At 39.2% G+C, this 12,584-nt stretch overlaps 1 protein-coding gene across 7 annotated transcripts in view; it reads left to right on the forward strand.

The window, feature by feature from the left end:
- The window catches only part of ARVCF (ARVCF delta catenin family member), a 463,598-nt gene that overhangs the window by 430,180 nt on the left and 20,834 nt on the right, over positions 1–12,584 (forward strand). For all 7 annotated transcript variants that reach the window (XM_072144471.1, XM_072144475.1, XM_072144474.1 and 4 more), the window contains one exon: positions 8,925–9,052. In XM_072144471.1, coding sequence (XP_072000572.1) covers positions 8,925–9,052 — 128 coding nt within the window. The remainder of the gene's footprint in view (positions 1–8,924; positions 9,053–12,584) is intronic.

Raw genomic sequence — 12,584 nt, forward strand, 5'->3', positions numbered from 1 at the left:
ATGCTGTCCAACAGGGTGAGTCCTAGATGAGTGGTTACCTAAGTTGAGATTTTCCCAATGGACCTTCCTTCACTAAACAGGCTTTTACATTTTAACTATTGCCATCTCATATACCGTACTTGATAAAGATTTACTGGTATTGTTTAGAATCTTTCTTGTGCTGTTGTTTCTGATTTATGGTTTAACTAATGCATTATATTATCCTCTCTCACTGTGCATCATGTAGCAATTGTAGCAAAGAGCTTGGACTCACTGGCTTCCACCAATTACCCTTACTCTTTGTAGAATATGAAGGGGAGAACTCTTTTCTTTTTGCAGACTAGGATATAATTTAACTTGTATGTAAAAATGGGAACATTTTGTATTTAAAAATACAAAAAGTATCATTCTTAGAATCCAGTGGTTCACAGATACTGCCGCAATATTCATTTTCCACATGGTTTCTATAAAAAGATATATGTTCTGAACAGTTTTTTGTGTCCTAGCATGGTCCTTATTATACTAGTGACTAATTATTACTTAGTAACTATATAAGTTACTGCTCAAATTGTCACATTGGCATTTGGCGAAAAACATGTGGATTTTGGTTGTAGTTTGGGCACTTGGTGTCTAAAAGGTTTGCCATCACTGCTCTAGGACCTGTTTTATTGTCACAGTGAATCACTGGTGCAACACCTCTAAAAATGATATCTACATACAGTTGCTATTTCCTTATAGACAGCAGGACCTGCGATAGTGTCAACCTAGGTGCTGGAGAATAATGGTGTACTTACTACACACACTTACATAGAGTTTTAGCCATAAGTAGAGGCAGAATGCAAAGAAGCACTGTGACCTCTATTTTCTTGCTGGTGCGCCTGTTTCCTTCTTTCAGTTGGGGATGTCAGCCAATGTATAAAAGGCCATGAAATTTTCACCATATTTGTCAGGTTAAAAAAGTGGTGTAAGGATATAGTATATCACTTGACTGATTTTAACCCTGAGTTTAAAGGGAACTTTCACTCATCCAGAGTTCTCGGCACCTGCACATTGCGGTTAGTGAAGCAGGCGTAGTACACCTCAGCTTCACTGTGCAAATGCTTTAGGTACGGTACATCCGCAGTGAAGCCGGGATCTGCTGATGTGAGTCCGATGTGCCTCATCAGACTCTCACAATCCAGGTAACTATAAATATTTGTTTTTTTAATAAGGCCACACAAAGCTTATATACAAGTCCAAACGGACCTTTAGTTGGTTTAGGGTCCCACATCGACCAGACAGGTCCTCTTTAAGCAGAGGTTTTCTTCACCCTGATGTACTGCTCTGGTTGAATCCTGCAAGACGCATGAAACATCAGTTTGTAAGGGAAGCCATGCAGCTTTTACTTTAGATTCTATTGGTCTTCGGGGTGTGGCTGTAAAATCGGTATGGCGTGTTGGCGGTTGTAACTTACAACCTGGTCAGGCAGTTAAAATGCAATGCTCCACAGATGTTCCATCAAGCTGGCATTAGTATGATTTAACAAGCAGCTCGGGGAACCACACTCTTCCGCTTCTGCATATTTAAGCACAGAATCCTCTGCCTTTGATGTTGGCGCTTGGAAATCTTTTGAGGCATGCAGCTATGTACCTGGATCAGCACTGCCCTTGTATCCTCTTCTTGTTATTTTAATCAGAATATTTTTTAATCTCTTTAACCAGTGGCTTATCATTCCGCATGCTGAACGATCAGTTAGAAATATTCACCCACTCTAAGGCGTTGCTATCCTCAGCGATTGATGACATTGTGGGGTATACAGTCTCTGTAGATCACCCCTGCTGCACTGCACCAAATATACTGAGTGGAGAATGCAGTTCATATTTCTGTACAGATCTTAGGGGGATAATATTCTAACCCCTTACTGCCCCCAGCTCTGACATTCTTGCATATTTCACATTGTGCCAGCAAAGTTTATTATAGTTAACGCCATTCAGGGATGTCTGGCTAATCTTTTATATACGCAGACACTGCCTCATATAAACAAGAAGCAATTTTTTTCTGGAAATGGAAACCAGGTAATTTAAGCCTTACATAGTGTGTATGATCTTTTCTGTAACCTTCTATCATTAGGAAGGCACACAGATCTATTCCCAGCACTTCTACTTTGCATTGTATTTGCTGGGTTATGGGAAAATAGTCCACTATATGGTATTTCTTTACTGTTTAGTGATGTGGTAACTATGGAAACTGTATGCCGCGGGGCCCCTGCTGACTGATGCTAGCCGCACTACAGCTACTGTAAGGAGACCCCTTGCTTTCTGTAAACCACGATAATGATGCCCCTGTGCTTCTATTCACGAAACACATTGCCACTTTTCTTTACATCACATTGTGCCTCTAACACCCCACACAGGAGCAGTATACCGATGGGATTTCTGAAGCTAATCTCATAAGATCATTGGAAGGATATCTTGTATGATTCACATGTTAGTAGTGCAGATACATGACTTCTGGATATCACATGGGAACTATTCTTCTTCAATGTAACCTGTAAGGTAATGCGCTAATATTGTGTGACTCCATACGGTGAAGCAGTGCAGACTGCTTTTCACACTTTGGTGATTTGTCAAAACTTGTACTCCAGTTTTCTGGCTTACAAGTCATGAAATTGTTGTAATTCTTGGCGGCTATATCTCTATGCAGGAGTGTGAAATGGGCCTTTCCCACCGATTGGGTTGGCAAGGGGTGCTCCTGTCTCACTCTTGTGCACTAGCTACAGGTCCCTATAGAAGAGGTTAACAACACACCCTGGGCCCCATGCGCCAGTATGATAAATCCCTTCTTTTGTGCAAAGGCCACTGCCATGTGTATGAGCTTTGGGTACAAAAAGCATCTAGCAAACGAACAATGGTCTTTATTGTCTCGTGGTCATATTGTCACATGATCTTTATGCGTCATATACAAACGAAATCTTTGTCCTTGTAGATTGGCCTGCAATACAAGCTTTCTACAACTTTCATGGAATCTATATCCTAAGCAGTAGTGTGCACCATGGGCATAACACTGGGGCCTCTGGAAACCCTAGTTTTACAGATGGAGCAGGGGGCATTGTCATTCGTGGAAGTGGAAGCTGCTGGTCAGTGAATCTGAGCAAAAGACCTTGTAGCCACATCCGTGGTAAAACAATATACTCATCTGCATTTCAGTTGAATTGAACATTTCTTTTCAATCAGGACCCAGGTTTTCTTCAGAAGATATGCTTATGATGTAGGGCACTTCACCCACAGACCATATGCTTAGAGCTGACAGGATAATTTGTTGCAGTTTGTCTTTTTTGGAAGCAAATACCATAAAACTAAAAATTCTGTGCAGTCCAAAGATCGTTATATAGCTGCAGCTATATAAGGCTATTTTATATCTTCATCATTGACATGCTGCTTGGGAGAAGCAGAGAACTTGGGCTGCTCCAGTGAGACTCAAGTTAATTAATGCATTTAATAATTTCTAAAAATAGGAAGCGATGAAGGAGAAAACAACCCAGTTGTTTACTCTGTATACTCTTTCACATTTTGGTAGGAAAACAAATCCTTATATTGTAAATAAGAAACAAGTCCTTTTAACCTTGACAGTTTGTCAAAGGTTTATGGTGAAGGATCATTGACTTGGCCTTCACCATACAGGACAGAGGACTGCTGTATTATACACCAGACGCCTCTGATTATCTAATTTGCTTTAGTCTGAAAGCGGCTCCTATACACATCCAACACATGGGCTGCAGCATATTGGGGCTGATGACATGTGATGTCATCAGTTGGCGACAATCAGTTGCCACAATAAACAGACTGTAATACTCTGCAATACAGTTATTGTATAAGTGATCAGAACCCCTAGGGTTTGAACAACCTAGGGGGCCTCAAATTTTAGTGAACAGATAAAATTGTATGTGTTAAAAAAGAAAAAGTAAATTAAAATCGCCCTCTGTCCATATAACACGTGTTTAAATAAACAAATATACATGTTACCTGTCCTGTATCCCAAAATAATAATAACATGGTGGATGTCTTGAAAATTTTGAGATCCGTTATAAAACGTGTACCGAAATTCAAAATGTCCAGGAAGACCCTTTAAAAAATACCATTGACCAACAAATAATAATAAAATCCAAGTCTTGGAAAACAGCACCAAAATAATTAATAATGATATTTATTTATATAGCATCATCATATTCTGTAGCGCTTTACAAATCATAAGGGACATAAACAAATAAAATAAAACCTGACATAGCACAAACATTCATATGATACAAAAGGAGTGAGGGCCCCAATCACAAGAGACTATAGGAAAAAGGGGGAGAATACATTTACCATGTATTGTAAGTCACATGTCAATGGCAAAACTTTAAGTGTAAAAAGGCAATGGTGGAATTTCTTTCTTTTTCTGTTGGATTTCCAAGGAGACAGGTTAAGGCCCCTTCCACACTCGCGTTGCATTTCACGTCAGAGTTTAATCAGGGAGCGATCAGTGTTTGGTCAGTGAAAAACGCACATTTTGCATCAGAGTGCAATCAGTTTTCAGTCAGAGTTTGTTCAGTGTCTCAGTTTTTCACACGCGTTTTTGATGCAATTTCAATGCAATTTCAATGCGTGGACTCAGGGCTGAACTCTATCTTTTCTATGGCAATTGATGCGTGAAAAACGCATTGCACTTGCAAGTGTCTCAGAGTGCAATGCGTTTCTGATGCATCTCCATAGACTTGTATGGTGCGTTTTTTCACGCGCGTGACTTGCAAAAGTAGAGCATGTCGAGATTTAAACGCGCCTTAAAAAAAACCGCGCGTGTTTGCGTGAAAAAAAATGCAAGTCTGAAAAGACCCATTGGTTACAATGGGTCAGAGTGCAATGCAAGTTCTGCACGTCAAAAGCACGCGCAGAAAAACGCAAGTGTGAAAGGGGCCTAAAAAGTTAATCAATTGTCTTCCTCAAATTCATGCCTTCAAATACTGCAGCTTGTAATGCAAAAGTTAAGCCCTCATACTGTTATTTTGATGTAAACGATGTAAGTGAAGTTGCTCGGTCATCTCGGGGTTAAAACGCTTGGAAGTGTCACGCAAATCCTGCACCAGAATGTTGTTTGTTTCTTTCTATTAGGGACAGGCAGAGAATAGAAAAGGAGTGCTAATAATTATAATCTTAGAATCTGATCTACTTAGCAGCTGGAATATTAACCCTTCTGCTGCTTGAGTTCTCATTCACTTGAGGTCTGAGTAAAAACAATATTGTTTTTGTGGCTCCTTGCCCAAATATGTGAGGCTGGGGAATGGTTCCATGTCTATGTACACAAACAATAGCAATGAACTGCCTTCAGACAGAGCCAGTGGGAAAGACTAGTCTTAAAAACACATGCACTTCCTCGGTTAGATACGTGTGGAGTACAGGCCTTTGTTTTCATTGTTTAGCTTTATAATAATCTTACCATTATATATTAAAGTCTGTAATATTAAAGTTTGCATTTTGTTTTATCAAAGATAAATGCTAGTTTTTCACCCACTTTCTTCTGAACCTCTGATTGGGGAATATATGTCATGTCTTCTTTTCTAGTGTACAAGGCATAAAAAAGTACCAGTCCCTGGCGCTGGCCAGGAAATTGTAACTTTTTCCCCCTCTTGCCACTAGCCTTTTACACCAGACGGGTGCCCCTGCCTACTAAGTTTACTATGGCCTGTACAAATATACTTGTGTACGTTATAGCAAAAATCTACACCAGGAACCTCATACATGCAGGGAATTTAACATTACAGAAGCCGTGTAAAAAGCCTCAAAATCGACATTTTTTAATGTGAAAAATGGCATGTATTTACTATATCTGAAATCTCCACCTGGTCTAATCTATGCCATTCTTAATAGATTTCCCCCAATGTATGTAAATGAACACAGAGAGCAGGCAGATAAGAAGCTGCTAAATCTTCTAATTCCTTAACTCCCTAAAGATCTGGACAGTATTTCACTTTAAAATAATTATAAATTATAATAATAATAATTTGGGGTATTGGGTAGGGCAGTGGTGGCGAACCTATGGCACTGCGAACCCCTTTCTGTGGGCACTCAGGCCTTCACCCCAACTCAGACTTTGGCAGCTAGGACTCAAGGTTTTCTCCTGTGATCCAATACAGCCCGGGACATGCCATGCTCTGCGCTATTTAGCTGCCAGGACTACAGAAGGAGCGAGACGGTGCCGATAGAGATGGATTGTCATTGGAGCTCCTGTTCTGGGTCCCCTGATTCTTACTCTCCAGAGTACCCTGGAGGGAAGATACAATCCAAATTTTTCCATCATCTTTCTATTGTATTGGTGAACTCAGGACTCCAATACAATTGAAACCTGTGATACAGCAGGGATCAATAAGTTACCGCTTAATTTGTCATGCTGGCACTTTGTGACATATAAGTGGGTTTCTGTTGTAGCTTGGGCACTCTGTCTCCAAAAGGTTCGCCATCACTGGGGTAGGGTATCAGTAAGGGTATTGGCCTTGCATAGCTGTTTAATCATAGCAGCATTGTAGCAGCAAGAATCTGAACAATTTATTTGTATTTTAGCATTTGAAGATGGTCTTGGTGCACTAGAGAGCTCTACCTTTGAGATCTCTTTAGTAAAACTGCTCCACAACCTCTCCCTCCTGCTTACTCAAAGAAGATGGGAGGGTCTGTGCCGTAGTCTGAATGCAGAGAGCTAAAAGCAGAGCAGTTTGTGGACAGTCTCCCAAACCTGGAATATAAATCCAAATTTCACAGTCCTGCTGCCACAATCAATGCATACACAAAGGAATGTTGCACAGCTCTTCAGGACTGCTACCTAACAGTCTGCAGATTCGTACTGTCGTACAGATTTTTTGTAGGTTCTTAGAAGGCAAACACATAAAAATCTCCCCTTATTAGAAGAAGAGGGGGGAGGGAAAATAGATCAATGTAGGTTTTTTAATTAATTAAATACATTACAAAGTTTACTTTTATCACCAAATGTAATTTATGGAAATAAAGGAGTTGTGCACTTTTAGAAAATAAAATTAATGTTTTCCAATATATCGTATCAATTCTTAAAAAATTTTTTCAAGAGCTTCATTGTTTACTTCCTGTGGATAAAAAAGGTCCCAGGTGCACGGCTCATTATATCACATGATTTCTGATGTGGACAGATTTCTGTCAACTGAAAGATTTATCAAGCTGTCTGAAAATCAGAATATTTCTAGTTGCCCATGGCAACCTATCACAGCTCCCCTTTGAAATATTCTTGAGCACTGGTAAAATGAAAGCTGAGCTGTAATTGGTTGCCATGGGCAACTAAGAATATTCTGATTTTCAGACAGCTTGATAAATCTGCCCCAGAAACTTTCTGTAGAATGACAGCAAGCAGAGATCTTGAAAAAAAACTCTTAGGAATTGATACAGAGAGTATATTGAAAAATTGTAGAACTTTTCACTATATAAACTATATCAGTTATTTGCTGAAAGTGGGCAACCCCTTTAAACAAATTGATTTAAAAGGTCCGATAAAAAAAATGCAGTGAGGAATGCAGGATTTGTTACCTTGCCCCCCTTTCTACAGGGGTTAACTACTACAACAGTATATCCGAATACAATACCTGCATCATTTTGTTTGATAAAATGTAATCACCATGTTCGTGGTGAAAGGGGCCTGTGTTACTCTGCTTTTGCTTTTATTGTTCCAAATATATATATAAATTAAACACTTTCTTGTAGGCCACCAATGCTGATGTATGGTTATATCATACCAGCAATGCCAGATTACCGGTGCTTGCATCCCTTCTGCCATGTTATCTACACCAGTGAACACACCATTGTGTACAGTATTTTATAAGCTTTCCAAACATTACAGAACCCTAGGAAGCAAGATCATTTGGGAGATGGAAGCAACTATTATAGGAAGCAACTATAAGGCTACATGCACACTGCTGTTGCCCGCCGCACTGTAGCTACGGGCCATGGAGTGGTACGGTGCCGCACGTGTGCTGCACCGTACCACTCCAGTATGGTGCCGTGAGCCCATAGAAGTGTATATATGTCCCCCATACATGTGTGTGAATGAAGCCTAAGTTGTAAACCCCTTTCCACCTGGTGGGTATATGTTTATAAGACTACAGTCTCTATGCACAGCTTATGAATATGTTGGTACTTAGTTAATTAGGACACTGGATGAAGGCATCTCTGTAATGCATTAGTGTATCATAGTGGTTGCTTACAATTTGTTAGAGCTATTAGGCTAAGTCCAACAGCTTGTGTTGTGGCTTAGATAAATGGCTCCCATTAGAGTCAGGTTATAGTTGCTTTGGCTATTGCAAACCTTTGTCCTTTGCCTGAAATAAGTTGTGTGTGGGTTTTATTCTGTACGCCTCCTCCATAATAGATTGTGTTGTGGAGAGTTCAGTCTTTGTGTTTTTAGTATTAGCAGTAAGGCACTGGTATACTTTATGGTGCTTTATGTGATAAAAGTGGTAACGCTGGAATTTTTTTTTAAAGCAGCTAAGTACATTAGTTTCCTTGGCTGTGACCTTGAGAAGAGGGATAGCAGTGCTTCTACTGCCCTCATGTGGCTGCTGGGATGTACATACCTTTTATTGAGATCTATTTAGGGTGCAAATCACATGGGAGAATGTTACAGGGAGAGAAATCTGCATACATAATACGTTTTTGCCTATATTCCAGTTTTATTTTAATGTATTTTTCAAAAAGTATCATATAATAGGTCTCACATCATTGAAACCTTTACATCATCATTAAATTTTCTATGTCAACCAGTAGTTATTTAGGATTTTCTGAATCCACACATTCTCCCCATTCTGCCCATAATCAATAAAAGAGAGAAGCTTAATATCAATGTTTTCACTGCTATTGTCATATGTATTACTAAATTTTGTGATAGATTATCTGGGTAATTATTATTTTTCATTGCAGGATTTGAACTGTTGTACCAGCCAGAAGTTGTGCGCCTCTACTTATCTATACTGACAGAAAGCCAAAATTACAACACTTTAGAGGCAGCAGCTGGAGCCCTGCAGAATCTGAGTGCTGGCAACTGGACCGTAAGTGGCCACTTTACACGTCTAACTCATAGACAGCTGCTGGTCACTTTCTATGGCTGATCAGTTAGCAATCTTATATGCCTTTTTATTCAAAGTTTTTTCCTCTATTCAACTTTTTTGCTCTGCTTGGACTCATGTTTTACTGTATTTAAAGCAAAACATCAAACTTCAACAGACTTTGCCGCAACTAATAGTAACAGTGTTCTGAACATTGTGTTACTTGTGTTCTTTATTTTTATAGTTCTTTACACTGACACATATGATGAGATGCTGTAGTAGTGCTATATATACACTGACACACATGATGAGATGCTGTAGTAGTGCTATATATACACTGACACATATGATGATGAGATGCTGTAGTAGTGCTATATATACACTGACACACATGATGATGAGATGCTGTAGTAGTGCTATATATACACTGACACATATGGTGATGAGATGCTGTAGTAGTGCTATATATACACTGACACATATGATGATGAGATGCTGTAGTAGTGCTATATATGCACTGACACATATGGTGATGAGATGCTGTAGTAGTGCTATATATACACTGACACACATGATGAGATGCTGTAGTAGTGCTATATATACACTGACACACATGATGAGATTCTGTAGTAGTGCTATATATACACTGACACACATGATGAGATGCTGTAGTAGTGCTATATATACACTGACACACATGATGAGATGCTGTAGTAGTGCTATATATACACTGACACACATGATGAGATGCTGTAGTAGTGCTATATATACACTGACACACATGATGAGATGCTGTAGTAGTGCTATATATACACTGACACACATGATGAGATGCTGTAGTAGTGCTATATATACACTGACACACATGATGAGATGCTGTAGTAGTGCTATATATACACTGACACACATGATGAGATGCTGTAGTAGTGCTATATATACACTAACACACATGATGAGATGCTGTAGTAGTGCTATATATACACTGACACACATGGTGATGAGATGCTGTAGTAGTGCTATATATACACTGACACACATGATGATGAGATGCTGTAGTCGTGCTATATATACACTGACACACATGATGATGAGATGCTGTAGTAGTGCTATATATACACTGACACACATGATGATGAGTTGCTGTAGTAGTGCTATATATACACTGACACGCATGATGATGAGATGCTGTAGTAGTGCTATATATACACTGACACACATGATGAGATGCTGTAGTAGTGCTATATATACACTGACACACATGAGATGCTGTAGTAGTGCTATATATACACTGACACACATGATGAGATGCTGTAGTCGTGCTATATATATATACTGACACACATGATGATGAGATGCTGTAGTAGTGCTATATATACACTGACACACATGATGATGAGATGCTGTAGTAGTGCTATATATACACTGACACACATGATGAGATGCTGTAGTAGAGCTATATATACACTGACACACATGATGAGATGCTGTAGTAGTGCTATATATACACTGACACACATGATGAGATTCTGTAGTAGTGCTATATATACACTGACACACATGATGATGAGATGCTGTAGTAGTGCTATAAATAAACTGACACACATGATGATGAGATGCTGTAGTAGAGCTATATATACACTGACACACATGATGAGATGCTGTAGTAGTGCTATATATACACTGACACACATGATGATGAGATGCTGTAGTAGTGCTATATATACACTGACACACATGATGAGATGCTGTAGTAGAGCTATATATACACTGACACACATGATGAGATGCTGTAGTAGTGCTATATATACACTGACACACATGGTGATGAGATGCTGTAGTCGTGCTATATATACACTGACACACATGGTGATGAGATGCTGTAGTCGTGCTATATATACACTGGCACATATGATGAGATGCTGTAGTAGTGCTATATATACACTGACACACATGATGAGATGCTGTAGTAGTTCTATATATACACTGACACACATGATGATGAGATGCTGTAGTAGTGCTATATATACACTGACACACATGATGATGAGATGCTGTAGTAGTGCTATATATACACTGACACACATGATGATGAGATGCTGTAGTAGTGCTATGTATACACTGACACACATGGTGATGAGATGCTGTAGTAGTGCTATATATACACTGACACACATGATGATGAGATGCTGTAGTCGTGCTATATATACACTGACACACATGATGATGAGATGCTGTAGTAGTGCTATATATACACTGACACACATGATGAGATGCTGTAGTAGTGCTATATATACACTGACACACATGAGATGCTGTAGTAGTGCTATATATATACTGACACACATGATGAGATGCTGTAGTCGTGCTATATATATATACTGACACACATGATGATGAGATGCTGTAGTAGTGCTATATATACACTGACACACATGATGATGAGATGCTGTAGTAGTGCTATATATACACTGACACACATGATGAGATGCTGTAGTAGAGCTATATATACACTGACACACATGATGAGATGCTGTAGTAGTGCTATATATACACTGACACACATGATGATGAGATGCTGTAGTAGTGCTATATATACACTGACACACATGATGATGAGATGCTGTAGTAGAGCTATATATACACTGACACACATGATGAGATGCTGTAGTAGTGCTATATATACACTGACACACATGATGATGAGATGCTGTAGTAGTGCTATATATACACTGACACACATGATGAGATGCTGTAGTAGAGCTATATATACACTGACACACATGATGAGATGCTGTAGTAGTGCTATATATACACTGACACACATGGTGATGAGATGCTGTAGTCGTGCTATATATACACTGACACACATGGTGATGAGATGCTGTAGTAGTGCTATATATACACTGACACACATGATGATGAGATGCTGTAGTCGTGCTATATATACACTGACACACATGATGATGAGATGCTGTAGTAGTGCTATATATACACTGACACACATGATGAGATGCTGTAGTAGTGCTATATATACACTGACACACATGAGATGCTGTAGTAGTGCTATATATATACTGACACACATGATGAGATGCTGTAGTCGTGCTATATATATATACTGACACACATGATGATGAGATGCTGTAGTAGTGCTATATATACACTGACACACATGATGATGAGATGCTGTAGTAGTGCTATATATACACTGACACACATGATGAGATGCTGTAGTAGAGCTATATATACACTGACACACATGATGAGATGCTGTAGTAGTGCTATATATACACTGACACACATGATGATGAGATGCTGTAGTAGTGCTATATATACACTGACACACATGATGATGAGATGCTGTAGTAGAGCTATATATACACTGACACACATGATGAGATGCTGTAGTAGTGCTATATATACACTGACACACATGATGATGAGATGCTGTAGTAGTGCTATATATACACTGACACACATGATGAGATGCTGTAGTAGAGCTATATATACACTGACACACATGATGAGATGCTGT

The sequence above is a fragment of the Engystomops pustulosus genome, chromosome 1, assembly GCF_040894005.1.
Source record: "Engystomops pustulosus chromosome 1, aEngPut4.maternal, whole genome shotgun sequence".
Taxonomy (NCBI): Eukaryota; Metazoa; Chordata; class Amphibia; order Anura; family Leptodactylidae; genus Engystomops; species Engystomops pustulosus.